We start from the raw sequence: 26073 nt of genomic DNA, 5'->3' as shown, positions 1-26073 counted from the left end.
CTTTTCTGTTTTTAACTAAACAAAATTGGAAATAATGTTAAAAGAGTCCACATGTTTATGGATAGATGGAAACCTTAATTAATAATTCAAGTGGCCAGATGCACTTCAACATTTTGCATAGTTGGGTGGTAGTTTGTTCATCTTACTTATCTATTGCCATTTGAATCGTTGTATTTTGAGGTTTTCTCCTCTAGACTTTGGACACATTTTTTTTTATAGACAAAAAGCATTCGAAAAATGAGTCATTCAATGATGGAGAACAAACACAACAATCTATGATTTGTGTGGATTAAGGACAATTTTTTAAAGAAAGATATGAACTCTTTCATTTTGTTGATTAAAATGTTAAATATAAGGAATTATTTGACCTTGAGGCTATATGTTGTTTTTTGTCCTATTAATAGTATTGTCACAGATAGTTAATATGTTAAAGAGTTTTTGTTTTTTGATTGGTAATGACTTTTGATTGGAGCTTTGAATCAATGTTGTTTATGTTATTAATGCAAAACATTATAATTTTACAAATAACTTGAATGTTATTTTTTTAAACAAAATTGTCATTAGTATTAAATTTTTACAAACAAACCATCCAACTTAAAATACTTGTACATACTATATTTTTGTTAAACAATGTATTTGCAAATTGACAATTGCAATTTTCCTTAATAATCCTTCTAATAGTTCAATTTTTAATACCTAGCCAAAAGGTAGGGACTCCAGCTCACAAAGAGCTCTTGTTAAAAATATGAATCCAAATGTACACCTATTAAATCCTCCCCCTGTATAAACTTATGCAAATTTTATAAAAGATTATGCAAACTTTATAAAAGATTACATAAGAACAACTGATATTGAAGTCCATATTATAAACATCTAATAATACTAAATTCAAAATATTTTTAATTAAAAAAATGATAAAATTCTTCGACATAATTTAATTGCGGAAGATCAGTTGAGAAGTGTTTGAGATACATAAACAGGATTTTCCAGAGGATGAGCTTATCAATTCTGTGCTCTCCTTCGATTACCATAAAGCATTTGGACCTTTTTGAACGTTACCTCAAATCACAATTATTTTCATTTGATTTTGTGTCAAGTGCAGACAGGAAGGACAGAACGATCAAACACTTGTCTATTCCCCTCATTTGGAAGAAAAATTAGTGATTAGAAGAGCCCAACAGAAGAGAAAATGGCGAAATCGTGCAAAGGGTTAGCAGCGGAGTTAGTCAAATGTCTTAGCGATTCTCCATGCGTTAAGGTTATTTGCAAATCTTCAGCTAATTTCCCCGTTTAGTTGCTAGGATTTGTTCCTTTTTCAAAAATTAAATTCTTTTTCTCGAGCTTGCCTGTGAGGTTTGTCGTGACGACCTCTTTTACACGCCGTTTTAAACATGTTTGCCTTCAATTACTTTTATAAGATATGGAATGCTATTTTGTTTTTTCAACATCTCAGGTACTTGGAATAGGAGTGGGGTTTAGGATACGGGTGGGTCATTCACTAGTAGTCTAGAATTACGGACAGACAAAATAGAGTTATCATCAATGTTTCTGCATTCCGGTAACTTAGTGAGTTTCTTGTAATTGTCATAGCACAGTTTTCTGTTCAGGTAACGCAATGAAGTTTTACGAGGTTTTCGCAAGAAAATGTCCTCATGGTTTGTCTATTTTCTCCATGCTACAGCATTTTTTCTATTACCAGTCTGACAATTGAATTTTGTGATACTGTGTGATTTTTGAGTCAAACTCATTGACCCATGTTTCATGAGTAGTGATTCGACATGAATCCATCTCTCATGAGAATAAATGGAACACTTAGCACTCATTGGATCTAGGTTATGCTCACAGGGGTGAAGCACTGGGACTTCCTAGGAGGTCACCCACCCCAGTACTACTCCAGCCTGAGTGTGCTTAGCTACAGAGTTTCCTCCATGGTTAAACCCAAAGCTTGCAATCCCATTTGCAAACCCTTCACCAAGTGTTGTGCCTTATGAACCATTCATTAGAAAGCATCTTAAGCTCATCAATTGATAAGTAGGAGATAATTTCCACAGCAAGTCAAATTGTGATATTGTTATCAGGATTTAACTGTGTGATTTTTGAGTCAAACTCATTGACCTCTGTTTCATGAGTAGTGATTCAACTGAATCCATCTCTCACGAGAATAAATGGAACACTTAGCACTCATTGGATCTAGGTGATGCTCACAGGGGTGAAGCACCAGGACTTCCCAGGAGGTCACCCATCCCAGTACCACTCCAGCCTGAGCGCGCTTAACTACGGAGTTTCCTCCACAGTTAAACCCAAAGCTTGCAACCTCATTTGCAAAACCTTCACCAATATCACAATTTGACTTGCTGTGGAAATTATCTCCTACTTATCAATTGAATTTTGTTCAAGCAAAATAAGCAAAGCAAGAGATGTTAGGCATAAATAATTGCAAAATATTTATATCCCACCTCACCTCCATTGCACTCAAATTATCTTTCCTAACAAGTCCCTGCCATCAATTGAAGGAAAATATTCTTCCGTTTATTGTCTTCAAAACAACAGATCGCACGATAACCTGGGCATAAGAATAGGAGCAGCAGCATTTCACTGGGATCAGTAAGAATAGGGGCAGCAGCATTTCGCTGGGATCAGTAAGAATTAGAGGTATGCTGTTTGCATTTTTATAGAAGCTACTAATTTTTAGCTTCAGATTCAGATAAGAAGTAATCACAAGAACAAAACAAATTTATTTGGGCTGCCTATCATCGGAGGAGACAGATTTTTAAACTTTCATTTGATTTCTGTTTTCTAGCTCCTTTGTAAAGCAAATCAACCATCTATATTACCTTCTGAATGCAGCAAGCAAACAGATCTAGATCACAAATTACATGGTTCAACATCCCAATCTCCTTTAAGAAGGCTATTTTCAATTTTTGGTATTGAATTGTGGTTTCTTTCGAGGAAAAATATTTAGGTTTTCCTCTTTATTAAAAATTGACATTGGGTGTGCAATTACAAAACTGGGCAACTAAAGCAAAATTACCTCACTAAATTAATGAACGATTATCTCATGTGTGAAGAATTCAAATCTTGCAGTTAAATCTTCAAGTGGTACCAATCTATATAGTCCAGTTAAATCTTTTAGCTCTATCACAGCAAACAACAGTTGTCATTACCACAAGGTACAATCCAATGGGATTTTTGTATGGCAAGGAACATAGGATGAAATTAAGCATTTGTAGTGTGTAAATAGTATGCCAATCTAACACAGAAGGGGTGACAATGAAACTAAAGTGGAGATTCTGGATTTCCATGTGGACCAGCATCATCCAGAACAAATATCCATATATCATCTCAGCAGGATTACTATTTCTAATTTTCATGCCGAATTATATGTTTTTACTGGAGCCTAGTGTGAACATGAGTATCTTTTAGCGGCATTTGAATTTTGAGCTACTTCAAATTCGTTGTAGACATCTTACTGTGGTTGTAGAATGAAGTATGTGCATAATTAATGCTTGTGGTTATGTGATAACTCTCAGACAACAGACATCTATCAATTTCCAAAATAACTCTAGCTGTAGCTCGTAATTGATATGTTATATGCTCATTGCAAAATCCAATTAACTTCTTGTTGTTCAATCCACAATGCAGAACCAACATTTAAGAATCAAGATATACTGCTCAAAACTAAAATTTACTCCATTCCTAATAGTTTTGGGTTGTCACTGTTGTAGTTATCTCTTTATGAAAATCTAATATGAGAAAAGGTTTAAAATCAAAATGGATGACCTTGTAATTGATTTTTGATGTTGTCTCGCTTTTGCTAGGTTTCATTTGTATTTTTCTTAAAGCATATATGGCTTCTACAAGTAAAACTAGTGGCCAATTAAGGGATCCTTGTTGGAAACATAGGATGCTAGGTGTAGGGCAAGGAGAGGTTACTTGTATCCATTGCACTAAGCCTATGAATGGTGGCATAAACCAACTCAAATATCACCTCCCACAGATCTCTTACAAAATGTTAGGACATGTGAAGTAGCTACTACAGAGGTTGAGGAGGATGCAAAATTTTTCCTTGTAACATATGATCAAAGGAAAGCAAATACAAAGAGAATGACAGAGGCAATGGCAACCCCAATCTTTGGTTTTAGTTCTACAGGGTCACATGGAGATATATAGGGTTTTCTTCTTCCATTGGGCCATGAAAACAAGGACAAGGAAGTGTGGACAGCCATAATTCTAGCTTTTTTGTTCCTTGTGCACAGTTTTAATTGGTAGGTATTGCATACAATAAAGACTTGCAACATGAGTTAAAGTTGACATGCAGAAGATTTTGGTATAACAATATGATTCTGTTCAATATTGCATCTAGTCCTTATTGGGATGCATTGGCCATGGTAGGTAAGGGGTTTAATGACCCAATTCGTCATGAGTTGAGTGGGCCATCATTGCAGGATGAGGTCCAAAACCCACACCAAATAGTAGAAGGAAAAAAGAAAAAATGGTAAAAGAAAGGTTGCACCATTTTATTTGATGGGTGGACGGATGTCAGGAACAAGATACATCAACTTTCTTAGTGGCTTCAAGGGTACAACTAGCATTTTAAAATAAGTTGATTCCTCCAATGAAATGAAAAATCTAGAGACCTCGTGCAATATGTTGGATAATGTGGTGATGCAGGTTGGTGTGCAAAATGTCATTCAGATTTTGACTAAGAGTGCAATTGAATATGTGACAGCTATAAGCTTTTACAGGTGAGACACCCAACATTAATTTGGAATGTGCTGCCCATTGCGTTGATCTACTCCTTGAGGACATAGGGAAACTAAGCTGGATAAAGAATATGGTTGAAGACGTAAGAAATGTCACAAAGTACACCGCAACCACATATGGGTCTTGAATCTTAGAGAGCACTTTGATAGTAAGAATCGCATGTGATCAGGAGGCACACACTTTGTTACTTATTTCGCCACCATGAAGAGTATATTAGTTCCAATGTCTAATCTTAAGTCCATGTTTGTGAGTAAAAGGTGGTTGGAGAGTCTTTAATGTTGAAGGGTTGAAGTAGAAAACATTGCAAAGGTAGATTTTCTTAAATTTTGGAGGAGATAAGCAATGTAAGTTTTCACACTTCGATTTTTAATTGTCCATTTATTTTCTAATATTACAATTTGTTGATTTTGTTAAATTTTAATATTTACGTGTCAAAACCATTGTTTAGGGTCCTATGATTGGTGGATAGATATCAAAGCCCCATGTGGTATTTATATGAGTCCATGAACAAGGCCAAAGAGGTGATTCAACATTTTTATAAGTCAAACAAGATCAAATATGAATCCATAAGACACATAATCGATCAGATGTGGGACCAGCAAATCTACCAGTAATTCATGTTGCACCCTACAACCTATTATTTGAATCACAAGTCTTATTTCTCTCCTACTTTCAAAGTAGATGTTGAGATTCTTATTGGCCTCACACATGTATTGAGAGATTGGTTGATGGTGAGAAGCTTCAAGACCTTATACTTGATGAGATACCTAGTTATATGAAGGCTGAAGGGGCATTGTTTTCTTTAGATTCTTGCATTCATAGAAGAATTGTAATGTCTCCATTTTAGCTCACCTTGGGTTATAGTGAGGATTAGCCTATTAGTAACCCTCGTAGGCTAATTAGATGTATAAAGGGTCTTAGTTGGTAGAGCCAAAGGCAAATTCCCACTCCAGAGGTCAGGGATGTTTAGGATTGCTCTTCGTTTGGGTTAGATTGGTGCACTTACTATTTATAGTAGGTGTCAATTTCAGGAAAGTCAGGGTTACTATTCTTAGAAGGGCACTTGAACAATTGATAGTAGCATGGAGTTGTGGTGACATTGACAAGGATTTCATTTTGAGACTTACTATTTATAGTAAGTCAATAATGGCTAGTTGCTATTTGTGGCAGGGCATCTAGGTGCTAGGTTCATGCAGTGAACGTATGGAGTTGGAGCTTTATGATTTGAAAAATAAATATTATGCTTGTTATTTGTTTAATAATTATTAATTAAGTTACACTTAATTAATAATTAATTAAAAAGCTTATTATAAGGTTTGACAAATGCATTTAATTGTATTTAATGAAGTTGACTTTGGGCGCCTAAATGTTGGTGGGAAAAGTAATAGAATATGATATTTCAAATTATCAAAAAACAAATTCATTTAAAAGCTAACTTATGATTTAAGCTATGTGAGGTGTGAGTTTGAAGCTACTAGGCCAATCTTCAATTGAGAGTTATAAAAGGCTTCATTGGTGAAAATGAATTATTCATGTGTTGTGTATTTTGCTTTGGTGGATTTGGCTGAGAGTTGGAGACAAGGGTTTGAGTCTTAGGCATGAGGAATTGCAAATTCTTCCAAGATTAGCAACACAGTGAATTGTTGAAGCACCCGACTAATTGTTCTAGGTGGTGGCTGCACTCAGAGGCCAAGATTGTTATTGTTGTTTGCAGAGATCAACAATTAGCAGCCAAAAATTAGATATATTGTAGATTGCAGCAGTATAAAAAAGCTGCTTTTGAAAATACAAGCTGCTACGACTCTTTTAGAGGGACGCCAATCAAAAATAGAAGGCATCGTTAATAATTAAAGAACCTGCGTTTGAAGGTGGAAGGCAGGTTTGGGTTCAACAGTGCTATCATTTCTTGTTCCAAGCTTTGGCACAAGGGAATTCTTCATACTTGAGAGCTACAACATATATTGGGGAATTCAATGGTTTACATATTTAGAAATCTCAGGATCCTTATTTAAATCAAATAATTATTGATGCATATAAATTTGTCATTGTAAATATTTTTACTGAATAAAGCATCTGCATTAATCGTTCTGGCATATTAGTTAGTGTGTCCATCTCTAGCAAGAGATTGATGAAATGCTCATAGCTATGTTGCATGCTAAATGCTTGCATTAATGTCTAGAAGCTGTAGGTACTCTTTTTTTCATGTGTTGGTCTTATTTTTGCATTGGGAAACATATAAGGAATTGCATCTGCATTGTAGATGTTTGAGTAGACATTCTATTAAGCATTACAAATCATTTTTGGTATCATTTTAAGCGAGAGCAATCAGATTGAAATCTGAAACAGCAACCACAGGAGTTTCATGCCAACTGTTCGACAATATTCCTTGAGGTCACATTTCTACAAGACAAGCAAAAAATCAGAATTTACAGAGTTGGAAGTTGGAATTTGTAGGGGGTTATTAGGAGAGCCACTCTACAACCAGGTAGAAAAAATGCATAGACCATTTATTTTAATTTTGAAAGTTTATTAACATCCTAAGTTATAAATGACAGTTGTTATCTTTGGAGATTTCTGGTGGGAAGATTATGGAGCCACAAAGCCTAATCTTCAAAATTTTGCCATCCGCATTTTATCTTAGTTTTGTAGCACTTTTGAGTGTGAGTGCAATAGGAGTGTTTTTGAAGTCATTCCCACAAGAGAACGCAATAGGTTGACTCAAAAGTGCTTGAATGATCTTGTTCATGTGCAATAGAACCTTTCATTGCATGAACAGAAGGTACAGCGGAACTGGTCACATAAAGCATTCGACCTTGATAACGTTGATCCATATTCAGATTGGATCAGTGTAAGTAATGATGAGTTAGTTGATTTGGAGAGGGAGATGGCTGAATGGGAAGCACAGTGGTTAGGTTGGCCAGTCATTTGGGGCAGATTCCTCACATAGGTAGAGGGGAGAACTGAACATTTTGGCAACAATCTCCCCCTCATTGTTACTCGAGGGTCTGAGGATTCAGACTTGTGACCAAGCTTTGATACCACTTGTTAGAGTGCGGTTGCTGTTGCACCAAAAGACCGATCTGTTAATGCTTGATACAACCACTCAACTCATAGTACATAAGAAGTGGTTAAGCCCTTGTCACAAATCCCGAGGGGAGTACTGAACATTTTTCCGACAATATATGTTTAAATGTTTGATAAATTTTTCAATTTTTTGCCCAAGTTTCTGCTAGGTACCTATCTTCTAAAATATTGGGCTTGCCGAGTTGTTGTGGAGTCCTTGTTTTTCAACTATTGTCCGAACTGTATTTAGTTTGACATCTCTTTTTCTGTTGCCTTCATGTCAATTCAATATGGAAAGGTACAAAAAAATGATCATAGAACTTTGAGACTAGGATCTTTGGTTGCATCTATTGACACGTGGAAGGTTATACATAATGGGATAAAACTCTGGCCTACTAGCAGATTTTTCCGAGGTTTATTCTTTTTGATATTTATGGAAAGAAGACATTGCATTTATATTTGATTTGTATGTCTTAAAAAGAGGAGTCGACAATCCAATTAATTGGAGCTTAAATACAAATCACAACAATTTTATCACCAATTTAATCTACAAATACTGGACTTGTATAAGTATGATTTATTATAGACTTGCAAATTAATTTTAATACTCCATTCCACTATTTAATCACAACATTTTTATCACCAATTTAATCTACAAATACTGGACTTGTATAAGTATGATTTATTATAGACTTGCAAATTAATTTAATACTCCATTCCACCAAATATACTACAAGAGCCCACACGAAACCAAATAATGATATATAATCTCCTTTCTTGGTATGACACTGAAAATTATGGACATTGTCAACATATATTTAAGGTTTGAATTTAAAATACGTGATATTGTTTCATTTTTTCTTACATGTTTCACTTGCATATGGATTGTTCCCAAAGCACAACACCTCCTCTTTAGCACATAACTTAAACTCCTATTTACATTTTCTAACTCAAGCATATGAGAATAACAAGAGTTAAATGTCTTAACTCATGTGCATGAGGGCTCAAATTGATTATCACCTTAACTTTGGCTGGATCAATTATCAATGGCCATCCCTTTCTTAGAGATCACGTGACCCAATAGTTTCCCTTCAATGACCTAGAATGCACATTTCTTGGGGTTTAGCGAGATAAAGATCTCTGGAGCACTTTATGCAGATCACCCACATAGATTGCACGGTTCTTTGAAAAGATTATTAAATCGTCCATGTATATGAAGATATGTTTACTTACTAATCCCCAGAATGCTATGTCCTTGCAGGAAGTTTGCACTTACGTTGATTAATCCAAATGACATATAATGGTATGGGAACGTTCTTCATTTGGTAGTAAAGGTGGTCGTGATCATATCCTCTTCCTTCTCCATGACATGGTTGTATCTTGAATACTTGTTCGAGAAAGATAACATTTGTGAACTGTCGATGATCTGCAATACTTTTTCTAATGAAGGGGATAGTTATACTTTACATAAGCTTGATTCAAATCCCTAATATCCACACACAACCTGATTTCACCTTCATTTTTTGCACCAGGACTAAATTTTTTACACAAGTGGAATGCCTCGTTGGGAATATGATCTTGGCATCAAACAATTTCTGCACCTCCTGGATCAAAGGTTCTATTGAGACATTGTTTGGCCTTTGTCGAAAAGGTTTGGAGTATGGCATAAAAGTATATTATGGTAAAATAATAAGTATGTTATTTAACAGAGATCATAAATGATCTATATATACAAGTATACACAAGAATGTCTATAATGAACAAAGAGAGAAATAGAAACATTTTGAAGAGAGAGAAAATTTCCATAGTGAACAGAGAGAATATAGAAACATAGAAGAGGAGTGGCCATTAGAAATAGAAGTAAATCTATAGAAGAGAGAAGCAAAAATAGAGATATTTAACTCTAATACCCTCCTTTAATGGTCAATCTAGCTTCAAAAAAAAATCTGCAATCACCATTATTCTCTACTTCCAGATGTTGTAGTTCTTTTCGTTGAATTGCTGATTGCCTTCCAAGAGAACCTTGGTGAGAGATGCCATGACACATTTTTCAATGCAAAAACTGTGAATATTTGAAAGGGCAGGAACTCTAAGGAAGATTGACGAAAGACCTAGAAAAAGTGAAAGGAGACCTAGAAGAGAACTTGAAGACCACAAAGAATCTGAAATTAGATTCTGAATCTGCTGGTTTGAAAATTGAGGCACAAAAAATGATGACCTACAAACAACGGAGACCAACCCAGTGGAGATCTACAAGAATTTTGCTGGATGAAAATCAGAAACAAAGGGTTTAAAACCTTCTAGATGCTACCCTTTGCAGAAGATGTGCAGAAAAAGACAGGTTGAAAATGCCCAAAAAAGGCCACGAATTTGAAGAAAAACATGCTCTCAAAAAAAAGTCAAATGCATGCCCAAAATGCCAAAAAGCTAGTCGTTTTTTAGAGAAAGCTGGTCATGTAGGCAAGGGAAAGGTAAATGACACACGAGTTGCTGGAGAAAAGCCGCCCAGAGAAAAATCAGAAACCCTAGACGAATTTTAGAAAATATCCTTGTAAACAAATTTTTGAACACACGTAGGCAAAGGATGTTGAAAATCTTGAGTCTAAATTTTCATGATAAAATAAAAGTTTTTCAAAATCTATTTCGAAAAATAACTCAAGAAATTTCAATAATGAAATTATTATTTTTCGAAAAAGCATTCATACCATGTTAGCTGTGCACAATCACCAATGTGTCACAACGTCTTTAATTCATAACTCCATGTGATGAAATCATTGTAATCTTGGAGCAGCCATAGAATCACTTTCTTTTCTTGTTCGGTTTGAACCTTGGCAATAAGTACTTGGTCTTCTTCGTTACCAAGGTTGTGCACTTGCTATTTATCTCTGCTAGGGACAGGTTATGATTTTCTCTAAGCTACAATTTCAACTCAATCAAAAATTTTCTCTAATGTGACCATGACCTTAGGGATGTCATTCATCTTGAGACATAAGACTCGTTCATCACCGAACTCCTTAAGTGTGTGATTTTCTTCATTTAATTATTTTTGTTTGAAGATACACTACACATAAAATCCAATATGAACTAATCATCTTGGAAGACCTGAAAATTGGTGATATTATGAGCTATAGTTGGGACACAATAAGTTCTATTGAGAACTTTTTCAAGTTTGACTTCTCCATGGGTTGTAGAGAACTAGCTATTAGCTAGAGCATCTACAATGCTATTCTTACACCTTGAATAGATTTGATATTAAATGGCTCAAAATCTTCGATGAGATCCCACGCTTTATTTTGATATGCACTCAATTGTTTGTCAATGTATGAATATTGACTGCGGATTTGCCTTATGATAAGGTGAGACCCCTTCTACAACCAGGCCCTTAATTTTCTTTTGATGAGCCATTAGAGAGCCGTAAAGAAGTGCTTCACACTCAGCCACATCATTGGTACATAAGAATTGAAGTTTATAGGCTGCATAAAAGGACTTACCTCTTGGGTTGATCAATTCAATTCTGGCTTCAACTCCTTATTTGCATTTGGAGCTGTCAAAGGAGAGTCTCCACACATTTGGTTGCTTTATAGGCTTAGACTTGGCTTGCATTTTGGCATTTCCCAAATGTTTCAAGTTCTTAGTCATCTTCCATGTGTATCTTGAAAGACACTTGAGTTCGAGTTGAACTTCAACAACATTATTATTGGGCTGCTCTCATAATCACTTCCCTCAATGGATTGAAAAACCATTGTGTGATCCGACTTGTAGACTTAAAGATTCGATTGGACATAATCAGTCTCATTTAGAGCTTTATATTCTTTGATCGTTTTTTTAAGCATTGACTTTACATCTATTTTGATCTGGTTATTTAAACCTCTCCATGGAAACCATAATTGTAATGACCCTTTCCAATAGGCCACTAAACAAAACCCTAAATTTAATACACTGCTAAAGTAAATTACTGAAATAAGGAAATAATAGTGCCAATGTATTCATTCAATGAAAATCAAATGTTTTTACAAATGATATGGCAATTTTCAGCACCAAAACATTATGACATGGCACATTACAGACAAACCCTAACTGGCTGTATACAATTGAGAACTTGTTACAACTACAAACTGAAATGAAGAACCTGGATTGATCAGATATTGGAGACTGACTGCTGAAGATGATATGGTGAAAGTGCAACTCCACTTGAAACTCCAAACCAGCAATTAAGCACAAGTGAAAGCACTAAAATATCCTTCCCACAGCTGCAATAATTCAGGTGATCTTTCACACCCTCAAAATTGCGTACCAATTGAGAGTTTTCGTTCTCAATGGCCAATTGTGACTACTTGCAGAAACCCTAGGCTCCACAACGCACATCAGCAAATATCAATTATAAATCTCGATGATAGGCAATGAGCCCTCAATGCCTATTTATTCTTTTTTCCTCTATAGGTCAGCCTCTTTTTAAAATTATTTCTTTGCTCCTTCTAGCAACCTCTAGAACATTATTTTATTTAATGACTTTATAAGATATATCACTTAATTAAATATAAAGTTACCTTGTAATTTTTTTTTTATCGATAACTTTATAAATAATTAACTCTTCCAAAATAGGGACATTACAATAATTGGGTGAAATCTGCGGAGAACCATCCTCTGAGGCACTTAGTCCATTTTGACTTGTAGGCTTTAAGATTTGATTGGACATAATTAGTCTCATTCAGAGCATTATATTCTTTGATCATGTTTTTAAGTGTTGACTTTACATCTATTTTGATCTGGTTATTTAAACCTCTCCATGGAAACCATTGTTGGGCGAAATCTGCAGAGAACCATCCTCTGAGGCACTTAGTCCATTCTTTTGTACAACTCCAAAATATCCACAACATGACTGTCGATACATTCCTATATTTTGGGGATCAACCACTGGCTAAATGTGAACATCCTTTAAGATTCCCACCACATTAACTTTGTGTTATCCAATTGGATTACCACTTGATTGGATGGTTGAGTTGTCCTTTTGAGCTTCTTACAGATTGAATAAGTCATAATGTTACAAGAGGCTACAAAATTTGTCAAAAAGTTGTGCAGATTTCTCCCAAAAGTCCTCACACTTAAAAGAAAAGGCAGTACTACTTTCGCATTAGCATTGGAGTGTGCTAAGCAGCAAAAAGTTAGTTGCTTCTTGAATGATGTAGTGATTCTAATGTCTCTGTGTGCGACGAGCAACTTTGCAGCATATCGTACATAAAGATGGTCACTTTTTTTTTCCAATTCTTCTATGACATTGTATGTCTTGTGTACCGAAGTTGGATTTGGTAGAATTTTGGGTCTATTAGCTGAACTGGAAGCTTCCACACTTGGTCCCTTTGGTGGAGTGGGGTTATTACTAGCTCAAGGATTAGGTGGAGTCGGATTCAAGGCGAGACAAATTTCCATCAGTGAGAGGCTCTTTTCTAGTTTGCAAGTTGTAATTGCTCCAGTTGCTATTTTAAAATGTGTGTACTTCAAAATATTGAGGTTCATTTTCTTGTTGAAAAGGGAACACAAATTCATTTGCTCTAACTTTGGCATTGGGTGCACTCTTGCTTAGGAGGACATAAGAGTGTAATATTATTGAATTGAAGGGCGTACATGCTAGATCTTGATTTTGTGACTCATCTCCAAATTCTCCATCAAATTATGTGTGGTCATCTCCTGACCTATTTGTAGATTCTACAAAATTAATGTCAACACATTCACATACCTTTTGCATTGTCAGTAGGTACACTTCCGTTGTTCGATCGAGTATTCAAAATGCGATTCGGTCTTGACTGTCCAAAACTTCTCGCAATAGATGCTTGATGATTAGTATTGAAATTCTAATTTTCGGAGTTTGAATTTTGTGGGCAGGTGTTTGTAGTAGCAAGCCTAGAATAAGTTGAGTGCACATATGTGGTGGATTCAATTTCTGTTTAGTGCTTTCATTGGTGACTTGGGCTGTGTTTCTTTCATTGCTTTGAGCTCAATCACAAGGCTATTCTCAAGCTGTTTTGGAGGTAAAGTTTGCAGCTCAAAGGTTGCAGTTTTGTGGGCCTTACATACTAGGTCTGTAGTTGCGGATCGTTGGACAATGGGCGCAGGGGAACGAAATTCAACATGGGCGTATGATTGGTTCAAATATGATTCATTGCTGAAATGGGATTTGTCATCTTTGTCACCCCAAACAAAAGCAATCCCCCAAAATTCCCACCATCTTGAGGGCCCATCTGTGGAGTGAAGATGATGGCCTCATTAGGGAATTGTAAGCACCCCTACTATCTATGGGCAACTCTATTATGGAAAAATGGGCTGGATCTATAGCTTGCCACTCTAATTGAAAGGGAAGGAGGTCAGGGTGACACTTTAGCCTCGCAGCTTCACATACTTGCCAACTCGAAGCTTTTGCCCGTGACCGACCCCAACAGAGCAAACAACAAAGATATGGGCAGGAGAATATCTAGTTTTAGATCCTCCAAGTGCACAACTAGTAGCTTCAGTAGCAGATGTGTATCTTGTAAAAGTGATAATTCATCAGTTTGATATCATTCTTTCTCGGGTATTGGATCTCTGCATGGGTATGTCACTGTTGGTGCTCCCAAATCTGGAAGGCACTCTTTCTTCCTAGTTCCACATCAACCCTTGTTCATTCTTTATCCTTGCCTTCAGTCCCACATTGTCCACAAGTTAGATAGCCCTACTATTCCCCGTTTTGGTAGGACCGTCTGCTTCTGGCCAGCCATAACTTCTTGGAGAGCGGGGTTTATGTTACAGGTGGCTGTTTCAGTAATTGTCAGGGAAGGGCTAGCAGATGTACAAGGAGCTTATTCTAGCAAGCTGCTCGCATTAATTGTTGTTCTCGGTTGGGCTACTCCTTGTTCATGGAATGCTGATCCGGTGCTCATTGCTAAGCTATAATTCCTACCAATGAGTGTCAGTATTGAAGCTGCTCCCAGCCCAAGCGAAGTGCATCACCCAGTCCGAGCACCTGTTCACCTCAATCGATTAATTGATCAACACACTATGTCTTAATGAGCTATGTATTTTCGATTGCATAATTCCTTAGAGGCTTGAACATGCTCTTCAATGATTGTAAATTCACTGTAAATGAAATTGGGACAGAATTTATAAGGATTATTGGGCAGCTCATGATGAGGTGCTGTTGAATTCAACGGCAAGCTTTGTGCATTGGCAAAGTGAAATAGGAAAGAGGGAAGACCCATAGATTTTACAAAATCCTGATGGTCACCAAAAAACCAACCAAAAGAAGATGACAAACTTGATCTAAAGCATCTTAGCTATAAGGTTGCTAAAAATGAAAAAGGGTTCTAATGAGAGGCCAGGATATCAAAGACAAATGAGGTTGGAAGACATGCCTTATAAACTAAATGGAAAGATGGTAAACCAGTTCAAGAAAACCAAAAAGGTTCAGGCAGCAAAGATACCACAGGTCCTCTAAAAAGACCGGATGCTCATGGACTTGAGAATACTCCATGGTGTGTAGCTTGTAATATGCCCCATTCGCCTCATTAGTGTGCGGTTACCCAGTTAATTCTTCAACCTGTGGAGATGTATGAGGAAAATGACGAGGCAGGTCAACACAAGCAAACAATAAACATGTTTTCCATTAAATCCTATGATAATAATGAATACGATTCTTCTGATTATGAAGGAAATGAATATGATATTGAAAGTCAGAGAATCTATTAGCAAGGGCAGCAACAATAGGTTCTTTCAGATTCTGAGGGTGATGTGTGTGTGAGAATTAATGTTGTTCACTCAGCTAGTGATGATATTGGACTGAGAAAACCAGGTGAAGAGGAGGCAAGATCTCTTACTATTGCTGCTATTAATCAAGCTAAGAGCAATTGTAATTTGAGGAATAGGATTGTTTGTTCAGACCAATGAAAACCTACCTATATTTACCACAGGTTGAGAAATGACTACAGGATAAGTAAAACTGAGATTTGGTAATGGGTCTTCTTCCTGAAAGAAAGAAGTCTCTCTTCTATGCCTGCCTTTGTCCTTTCAGTTCTTTTGATGAGGGGTGAGCTTTAGGAGATCTTTCTTATGGGGGAAAATCAAAGGACCTTTCTATACCACTCAAGCAAAAATGAAATGTATTTTCCATCTTTTCGTTTTTAAGGCCCTCCTTATAGGGTCACTTCTAACGACCACAAAGTTCACATGATACAATTCCAGGGACAATGGGATTGAGGTTCCCCCTCTTGAAAGTTCACAAAGTGGGCATTTTCTGGTTCGAAAGTGCTATTGCTAGATTAATCAAAGCTTGGGTTTCTACGTGCTGTCTAGAATTGATTTTCTGATTTTTTGAAGGTAGAATCTCTACAGATTTAACCTGCAAAATAAAAAATGCATTCTAAAATCATACTTCAGATGTCAAAGAAAACACAATAGATAAAAGGGTTATGAGAGATTTAAACCAAATCAAAACACTATTTCGGACGTTAGCATGAGGAAGGTCAGATTGAATCATATAAAACCTTTGTTTTTCATATTGTGTTTTCTTTGACATCTGAAGTATGATTAGTTGTTAGTTTAGTTTAGAATACATTTATTATCTGAAGTATGTATTCTAAACTAAACTAATGACAAATAAATCTGGGTTTGAAATAGAGTTACAATTACAAAATTGCCAAATTCGTAACTAGGTGTCTGGGAATAATTTTGGGGAAAAATAAAATGATAATAGCAGATTAACTACTGAAAACTACTAAACTACCAAAGAATAAATAGACAACTACTTTATGAAGTTAGCAACACAAAATCGGCTATATAAATCTCAAAATGTGCCCTAAAAGAGTGAATTTGACTCCAGTTTTGGTGTTTGAAGTGCAGCTCGCCTGTATCCACTTTTTCAACACTTTTCTTGAGTTCTCTATTTGCAAACTGCATTTCCTTGTATGCTCAACCCTTGGGGAGATCTGAAACCATGTTGGCATGAATTTTGGTAGAACTTCAAATCCTTAAAATACCCCAAATGTGCAAAACCGAGACTGCATCCCTGTGTTTTTACTTGCCAGTTGATGTAACATCTGGAAAAATGGTATCAAAATTCATTTCCATAAATTTAGAGATGTGCAATAAGCTCCAGGAAGGCAGCATTGAAGGCTCTCACAGCTTTGTAGGTGTCATTGATGTTGGGGGTCTTTGTGAATGTTTTACTTGCTAATGTTTTTTAACTGCTTTTAATTTCTTATTGGCATCTTCAAACTGAGCAAGCTTTTTTCTCACATTTGCCAACTCATGCTTAACCCCTGTTATCCAATCGATGGTTTACTTTGAGCAATCATTGTGCAAAATCCCCTTAAACTCCTATATGATTTCACTTATATTTCTCTTCTCTGCTTGTTCCTTAGATTGCCAATATGTGCATGAAAGTACCTTTACAAAATCTTCTGCATGTTGCATCAGATTGTTGACCGTTTCATCTTTACTCAAAATTATGTTTCTCCTTTTCCTATTTCGTAGCAAGCTTATATCAGCTAGTCTAAAAATTGAGGCTCCAAGCAATTTATAAATTTATTGGCACTGACCACCTTTATTATCTTCAAAACAGGGATGAAGTCGTCCTGCATGAGCACTTTTTTATCTATCCCTGTACCATCTTCATTCGTGCTAATGCTTTTCAAATTTTTTATTTGCTTGGACATAGACCTGTACAGAGATAGCACTACCTTTATAACCTCTTCACTTTTCTGCTCTATATCTTTCCGCCATTCCTTATTTCCTATTTTCCTGCTCTGGCATACCATACTTTGTTTAATATGATAGTTGAAACACAATAATCTCACTTTATATGTTAGCGAAGTGTGCAAGTTTCTAATCTTCTTGTACTTACTCTGGTTAGCTTTACAGTATTCATCCATTGGTTATGTTAGTCCAAAGTGATGTTTGTGATATCGAGGCTCCATGACATAAGCAATGGAGCCTTAAGTATACTTTTGCATTTCCAAGATCCACTGATCTAGGATGCTTTGTATCCAATTCTGTTTTTGTTAAGTTGTGTGCTGGGCACTCAAGCAAGACCTTTTGCAATTGTCTCATGGATACATTATCCTAATGTAAGTTTGCATAGCTCTATTTTGAGAAATTAGTGATCATCCATACTTGTGCTGACAAAGAGATCATCCATTGAAAATGATAGGCACTTTGCATCTGCTAGGATTTATGAAGAACCAGTAAAACCTACCTTTTCTCAATTTCACAAGACCTGTGATCTGGTACAGAGGATATTGTACCTTAGACTATTTGACAGATGCTTGGAATCTGCACAAATTCATCTTCATGGAATTGCAGGATTTTTGCAAAAAGAACTGCCACATGGCAATTATGGATACATATCAATATGAAACCTTTTGTTTTTCATAATTTTACTTTGATGCTGTAATAGAGGAAAGGTCGCTGGCTATGCAGGTACTATTCTATTTACATGTCAAATTCTTACTTTAACTGTGGTTTCCTATGCTTTTGAAATACTTTATGTGCCATTGCTCTACAAATCTTTCCATATGTGATGGTTTGATCACTGTCTAAGGCTGTTTGGCATTTGCCATTTTTATGATTAACACAGTTGAAACTTAACATTGGACTAAATAGTAGTGTTTACTGTTTGGTTAAATGCAGGCATGTAAATTCTTGTTTTTTGTGTTCTTTGAGACATTGACATGATAATTGGTAATTGGTAGAAGGAATAATTAAGAATGATGATCTCAATGGGAGACATGGTTTATTTCTCTAGAAAGATGTATGGATCTGCAAAGACTACATTTTTTATGGTTTGATATTTCAGAGAATTTGTGTTTAACTTAATATTTATTATTTATTTGTAGTAAAATATTATTGATGGATTTTTTTTTGTGTATTTAAGGGCAAGTATTCTTTCTGATTCCTTATTTAACACTTAGACTTAGTATTGCTGACAAATTTCTAATCGTCTGTTCTCTGCTTCCAGGCTTGGTATTATTTTGACATTTAGCCTCTCTAAATTTATAATTACTTTCATTTTCAATTCAGGAAGAGAAGCGTTCATATAGAGAATGTGCAGGGGAAAAGGATCCTGCAATTTCAAGTGAATGTGTGGGCTTAAGGGAAACGTATTTCAATTGCAAGCGTGGCCAGGTTCAGACTCATACCCTTTTTCACATTCCAATGTCACTATAAAGATGCTATCTCATCTTACATGTTTCAGCAGAATTTAGGGTCCTTGTGTGTCTTATTTTACAAATTTACCTGCTCAGTCCAAGTGAACCAGGAAACATCAAAAGAGACCAATCACTTCTGCATCCAAAGCTGGTTCTTTTTAAAATCTCAGTCCAAATGCAGAAAGATCAAAGACTAAACTCATTCCAAAGTAGCCACAACCAAGAATAAACAATGAAACATTTTAATGATGAAACATTTTAGGGATTGTGGTGTCGATGAGGGAAGCTCGCATCATAGACAACTTGGGGATTTTAAGGGAGTAACTTGAAGATTTTAAGGGAGTATTTTATCATCTCTATTTAAACTTTCAAATGCAGATCCTCTTGTATAACAAAAGATGGTTAGGAATACCTAAATTTCTCAGAAATAGTTTAGGAACAGAAGGCATTGACATGGTGCTTCAAGAAACTTTCAGCTCAGAGTCTCTAGAAGGTCTTGACTCTTGAATATTCAGTTCATTGGGGGATTATTCATACTCAGTTTTAACTTGTACGTAAATATTCTCAATGATTAATTGAGATCCATCTATTTATGCACTACACTGACATCAATCATATTCTTGTAGCACATTTACGTTTTCATCTCTTTGAAATTCCAATACTAGTGTAAGATTATCAATACTTACATCCTGCCTAGTGGAGGCAATGCAGTTTCTTTTGTGGAACATTTTACAGCACAGATAATTATTAGTGGCTCACACAGACTTGTGGGCTTTGTTAGCACAGTAAGTCACTGGATATGCGAAAGGGCGTATCAGTCTTCAATCATAGAACAAAAGTCCCTCACTAAGCTGGAAATAGATACTTCTGATACACCAAATTGCTGAAAGCATAGACAAAGTTATTGTTTTTAAATTTTTATTAGTAGATTATGGCTAAGACACAATTATGGTTGAGGACTCCAGTTTTTGAGAGCATTGATTCCATTTCCCCTCTCTATATCATGGATCACAAAAATAATAGCCTTTATTCATCCAAGAAATCATTCAAGACATTGCATTTATATAGGAAGAAGTCTTCCTTAAATTGCTCTTCTATGGTTTTAAATAATCCTAGAATTAGGGAGTTGTTAAAACAACTCATAACAAACAAATAATAAACTGAGCACTAACACTAATTTCCAACATTCCCCCCCATAGTGCAAACATGGTAAAAACTCAGTTTCTCCATCTGCAATACACTCACCCTTGTGGCATGCCCATTCTTGTGGCTTATGACCTTGATACAAGGAAAGTGACTCTCCTTTCATGGTTTTAAACAAGCTTAACACAAACCTTGATGTGAACAAGAAACCATCAACTGTACACCTCGTGTGTTTTTCTGAATCCTCCCACAAACGCTTTCAAGATCCATGAACTGGCTTACTTTGGTGCTTTTGTTTGCTACCATGCTTGCACATCAGGGAAGTTATATAGAAATCAACATACATATCACAAATCTGGAAAACCTATTTTAGAAAAGGTTTTCACATTAGATTCCATAAGAACACAAAGTTCTTAATTGCAGTCATTTGATCCCAAACAACATAGACAATTGCCACTGCCACTGGAAGCTGCCCCCAACTTAGTCATTTTGGCATGAAATGGGAATGGAACATTGGTTATTAGCCCCCCCACATGTTATTATTGGTTGCGAGATGGGAGAAGAAGCTATAGTGGTCATGACATTGAAAAACTTACCACAATCCTACAAGCACTTCATCAAAACTCTCAACATTATATCTACCAATGTTGATTTGAAGTTTGATGAATTGTGCAACAAGCTTCTGCAACATGATAGGTGGAAACATTAGTTTGGGAGTAGTAGCCAAATAATTACAAAGGGAAAGGAAAAGGCAAGTCTGTTACATCACAAATTTTGCCCTAATTTTTGATTTGATCAGAACTGTTGGTTTAATGAATTATTTCTTTTTCCAGATCATGTGAAACAAGTTAGTTAATTATATACATTGTATCAACTGTTAACATATTATTTCTTTTCCTGATCATGTGAAATAAGTTAGTTAATTATATACGTTGTATCAACTGTTAACAGATTATTTCTTTTTCCTGATCATGTGAAACGAGTTAATTATATATGTTGTACCAACTGATAACGAATTATTTCTTTCATGATCATGTGAAATGAGTTAGTTATTATAGACGTTGAGGAAAATAATCAAGCAACCTATAACTGTCATTAGATGATTGACACTTGTTTGATTGGAATTAATGATCAATATATTTTTGAATTAATGTCTAGGCGAGAATGTTTTGCTTGGGTGGTTGCAGGAAGAAGACTAAAGAGAGGGGAAACATTGCTAAGAGATCATCGGAAGGGGATGGTCGATTGGTCCAGTCATTAGGATTGATAGGTATGACCTAAGACTACCTTGGAAAGAATACGAAGACTTGACCACAGATTGCATTATATGACTGCATGAGCTATTAGGAAAACAATATAATAAAAACTTAAATTAAAAATATAAAATCCACACCTTTAAAGATTTATTATTGAAATCTCTTATTTAATCATTATTATAAACCCTTAAAATATGAACACATATATATATAAAAATGAAGTGACACCAATAAATTATAACTTTATAATCTAATGATGTCATTTCACCAAGATATACACATGATCGTATATAAGAGTGCATAATAATAATAAAATAAAGATTTAGAAACTCTTCAACTCCTTATTCTTTTCCCTCTTTAATTCTTTCTTTTATAATTTGAATGGCTTTCTTGATAACTGAAGGTAGCCGAAGAGCCAAGGCCGGCCATTTAATAGAGTGTCATTGATCGTATTTGACACAACTCTTATTCTTTGCAATTTCCACTACCTTTTCTTTCACCTGCTATTGCATTAAGCAAAATCGAGTGAGTCTGAGAACATTATTGTTCTCATAGCTTGCCAACTTGTTAATTTCCTCCTTCATGTCTTAAATCGTCAACGAGTACAAAGCAAGGAAAATGCGGAAGATTATCATTTCCAGCCTCGGGAGGAAAGACCATCTTGCTACGAGTCATGTGAGTCTTGCTCAGTCCATCTTGATATGTATATGATCAGTTTTTTCCTCTTTTCTCACTGCTATACCAAGTCGGTGTTCTGTCTTGTTCATCTATCTATTTTAATGTAAATTTTGCTGTCAGATATATATACAGTTTGGATGGAATATGCATATATAAACATAGCTTCCTTAGCCGAAACTTCACAGGGCTTGTTATCATGTCACTTGTTATACTAATAACCATGAGATTGTCTCAGCCATGGATATGGAAGATGGAAATTATAATGAAAACCATGAGTCAATGATCCTGTCCGAATTTATTTCTTTTTCTTTTTATACATCATGTAGAGGTGTGAATAATATCATGAAGTCCAAACACTGAGGAATTCATCGGCAAGGATGCCATTAATGGTGAAGAGGTATAAAACAGGATAAAGAGGATATAATCTCTCAAGCACCTAGGATTCACCGGCATGGAAGCCATAATTGGTGAAGAGGTGAAAATAACCTGCAAGAATCAAGATTGAAATCAAATAACTAAGTAATAAACACATATAATAGCTCATGCATGTTCTATTGATGAAATTAGTTGTCAAGTCGAGTGGTGGAGATTGGGTTTATGAACCCAATTGGAAATCCTTGGCCAAGGTAGATATAGGCATATGTGCCAATCATGAGATCTTTTTGTTTGTCCATTAACTTCAGTTATTTAGGAATAATTGATGGGGCACTCAAACCGCCGAGTAGCTTAGATGGTTGGACTTAAGAACATCCCAAGCCCGATCCTGAGGTAGGGAGGGCCGTTCTATTAAGTTAGGATGTGTGGGGATGAGTATGGTCTGTGGTTGGGAGGTTAAGCCTATGTCAATGCTTCTCCTCTCACCACTGTCGAGGCTTGAACAACTTGACAGAGGGATTTCTTCATTATTTCTGTATGTTTCTTTTGCACCTTTACCTTTAGATTCATAGAAGATTAAATAGATAGTTGTCACTTTACTCTCAGCTGAACATGTTATTAGATAGATCGAAGATAATAGTTAGTTGTTACTTTACTTTCAGCCGAACATGTTATCAGATAGATTGAAGATATTAGTTGTTACTTTACTTTCAGCTGAACATGTTATCAATTAGATTGAAGATATTAGTTGATAGTTGTACTTTACTTTCAGCTGAACATGTTATCAGTTAGAATGAATAAAAATGTTAGCAGCGTATTCATTTATTTATTTAATTTCAATAGATGATTATAATTTGTAGATTGAATAGGAAGCAGTTACTCCTTTCTAGTTAAAAATAGTTAAAGGAAGTCTTTTTCATGTGAAATGGAATCACTTATTAGTTCATTAGGTGTTTTAAATTGGTTAGGAAAATTCGTTTGTTACAAAGTCCTCTAAGCAAAAAGTACAAGCCAAACCCGAGGAGAGTTCCAAGAAGGTTATCACATGTTATTATTGGTAAGCTTGGTTATATGAAGAAGCAATGTAGGAAATAGTTGCTGATGAAAATTCGTGGATGGTACACAACATACATACCTGTAAATCATGTCAAAACATTTGACTGTTATAATGATTCTAGAGCTTCTTGACACTTTACATGTAGGATACACCTACCGATCACTATTGTGAAACTAGCATTTGCCAAAGATTGCTGACAAAGGAAAAGGCAAGTCCTCAAAGTAAAAAGTGCCAGGCAAACTTGAGGATCACATGTTATTATCGTGGTGAGCTTGGTCTATGATGAAAAATCCAACTAGGAAGCATCTCAGGCTCTCAATAGAAAGACAATGTTGTAGAGCATACTAGGGAGAAGGAATTTGCCTTATATGCGTTTATGGCCAAAAGACCAGTAGATCATGTCAAAATATTTGCTTGGTACATTGATTCTAGAGCTTCTTTTTTTATTTTTCCATCAATCAAAGGGCTTTGTGCTAGTGAATCCTTTGACCATGTGAAATTTTTTGACTAATTTTTAAATTTTAAATTAAAAGCATGTTTTCTAATTGAATTGTCTTGGGATTTGTGCTAGAAGCTTTTTGATTGGAAAACCAAAATCGTAGTTTTAAGAAGTTGACCTCGTTTTTCATATCATTGGAAAATGGGAAGGATGACGTTGTTGACCAATGTTGTTGGAAAACAATCAATGTTTCAATTTCAAGAATTACAACATGTGGAAACAACGCGTGCTCATGATTTTCGAATATTGGCCCTTGGATGAAATCATTCTTGGTAAAGCAAATTGTGCTAGGACGACAAGGAAAGATCAAGACAAGTTTGATGAGCACAATTAGGAAGCCATTATGCACACCAAGTTATTAGTCACCAATGACATGCTTTAAAAAGGTTTGTGTATCAAGATAGTTGCAAAGATTTGGATCCATGTAAGAATGAATATTCAAACAAGGGTAGAGCATTCTTTTTGAAGAATATGATGTTTTCAATTCTGATGGACGAGGAGATGTCTTTTTGGGAGCATCTTATGAAGATTATGGATATTAGTACCTAACACTTATCAAAACTCTCAACTTTATGTTCACCAATGTTGATCTGAAGTTTGATGAATTGTGCAACAAGCTCCTACAATATAGGATAGGTGGAAACATTAGTTTGGGATTGTTAGTCAAACAATCACTATGGAACAAGTGTTTGCCAAAGACAACGACAAAAGAAAAGGCAAGTCTTGTAAGCAAAAAGTACAAGGCAAGCCTATAAGCAAAACCTACAAGGCAAACATTAGGATATTTCCAAGAAGATTATTGCATGTTATTATTGTGGTAAGCTTGGTCATATAAAGAAGCAATGTAGGGAACTATTCACTAATGCAAAATCCAACAAGGGTCTCAAGATCTCAGCAAAAAGTCAATGTTGTAAAGCATACTAAGCAAACAAGGTTTTCCTTTTATGCGTTTATGGCCAAAAGTCCTGTTAGGATTGATAATTTATAGCCATTCTGTGGTAAGAGGATACAAAATTTTCATGTGGAAGGATGTGTTATGTTGGGATTTAATCCATTGGACCAATCAAGCTAGGTTAAAGAAGTCATTTATGTGTATATATAAATGGCTTGTATCATTTTAATTTTTATTAGACCTATGAGTCTTTTTGCCTACCCTTTGCTATTAGGTCTTCCTCACATCCTTCCAATGTCCCTATTAAGTTATTAGCAATAACAAATTAGATGTGGGTAAATGGGGTCACTTTTAATGTGTTCTTTCCTTCCCTGTGTTCTTTCTCTAGTGTTTCCAAAGGTTAAGATCAAGGTGTGAACATGCGAGGTATCAATAAATTATTCTTCCAACAATAAAGGATAGACCCCGCATCTTTGTAATGATCAAAGCAAGTTTGAGAAAAGTAATGTAGACTTGCGGGGTGATGTGGGCGAACGTTGGAACCAAATGACGAAGTTGTTGACCTCGCTTTTCTGTGTTGAAATTACAAAAGTTGCAAAGTTAAGTGCGGGTACACAGGGTTACCTCATGTCAAATTTTGGAGGGAAGGATTATCCTGTGTTCTTGTGACAAGAAAATAAAATGGCCCAATTAGGCTGCAGATACATGGGGAGCTTATTGTAACAAAGATATGTGATGCCCTGCCCTTCTGCAATGATTAACCGAAGTTGTCAAGTCTATTAGTGGATGATTGGGGTGCATAATGATGGGTCTCATGTTTGGTCCATGGGAAGTGAAACCAACTTGTGTTGATATGTGACACTATGTAAGCAAAATATGCCTAGAGATTGTGCTAGTTTGCCACTGCATTTGAAGGAAAGATTGAAGTCAGATAATCCTAAGGAAGAATTGACATTTGAAGCCTCATTTGTAGACTCTTTCTCGTTAGTCAGAGCTTTGCTGTGAAAATCTTTTGAGTGTCCATCTGGATTTGATTCAACCAAGATTCAATAGGTTTGAGAGTTATGTGCAGGATAAGTTTAGTACAAGATGTGCTAGAATTAAATAATAAATTACCACCATGGTTTACAATTTTGAAAAAACCAAGAGTTAAAGGTCGAGGAAGAAAAAGATAA

At 35.7% G+C, this 26073-nt stretch overlaps 1 protein-coding gene across 3 annotated transcripts in view; it reads left to right on the top strand.

Moving 5' to 3' along the window:
• Positions 1 to 952: 952 nt before the first annotated feature.
• The window catches only part of LOC149563221 (cytochrome C oxidase assembly factor), a 33049-nt gene continuing 7928 nt past the window's right edge, over positions 953 to 26073 (top strand). For 2 of the 3 annotated variants that reach the window (XR_016364030.1, XM_089826594.1), the window contains exons 1-2: positions 954 to 1258; positions 18871 to 18975. Coding sequence is in view for 1 of the 3 variants with exons in the window: in XM_089826594.1 (XP_089682720.1) it covers positions 1190 to 1258; positions 18871 to 18975 (174 nt within the window). In the remaining 2 variants the exon portion in view is untranslated. Of the gene's footprint in view, positions 1259 to 18870; positions 18976 to 26073 lie in introns of all 3 variants that reach the window. The other variant, XR_016364031.1, reaches the window with a different exon arrangement.

This window comes from Cupressus sempervirens, chromosome 4 (genome assembly GCF_028749045.1).
Source record: "Cupressus sempervirens isolate cs-2001-9-10 chromosome 4, ASM2874904v1, whole genome shotgun sequence".
NCBI lineage: Eukaryota > Viridiplantae > Streptophyta > Pinopsida > Cupressales > Cupressaceae > Cupressus > Cupressus sempervirens.
Note: the sequence above shows the minus strand (reverse complement) of the source record. Positions and strands in the feature narration are given on the sequence as shown.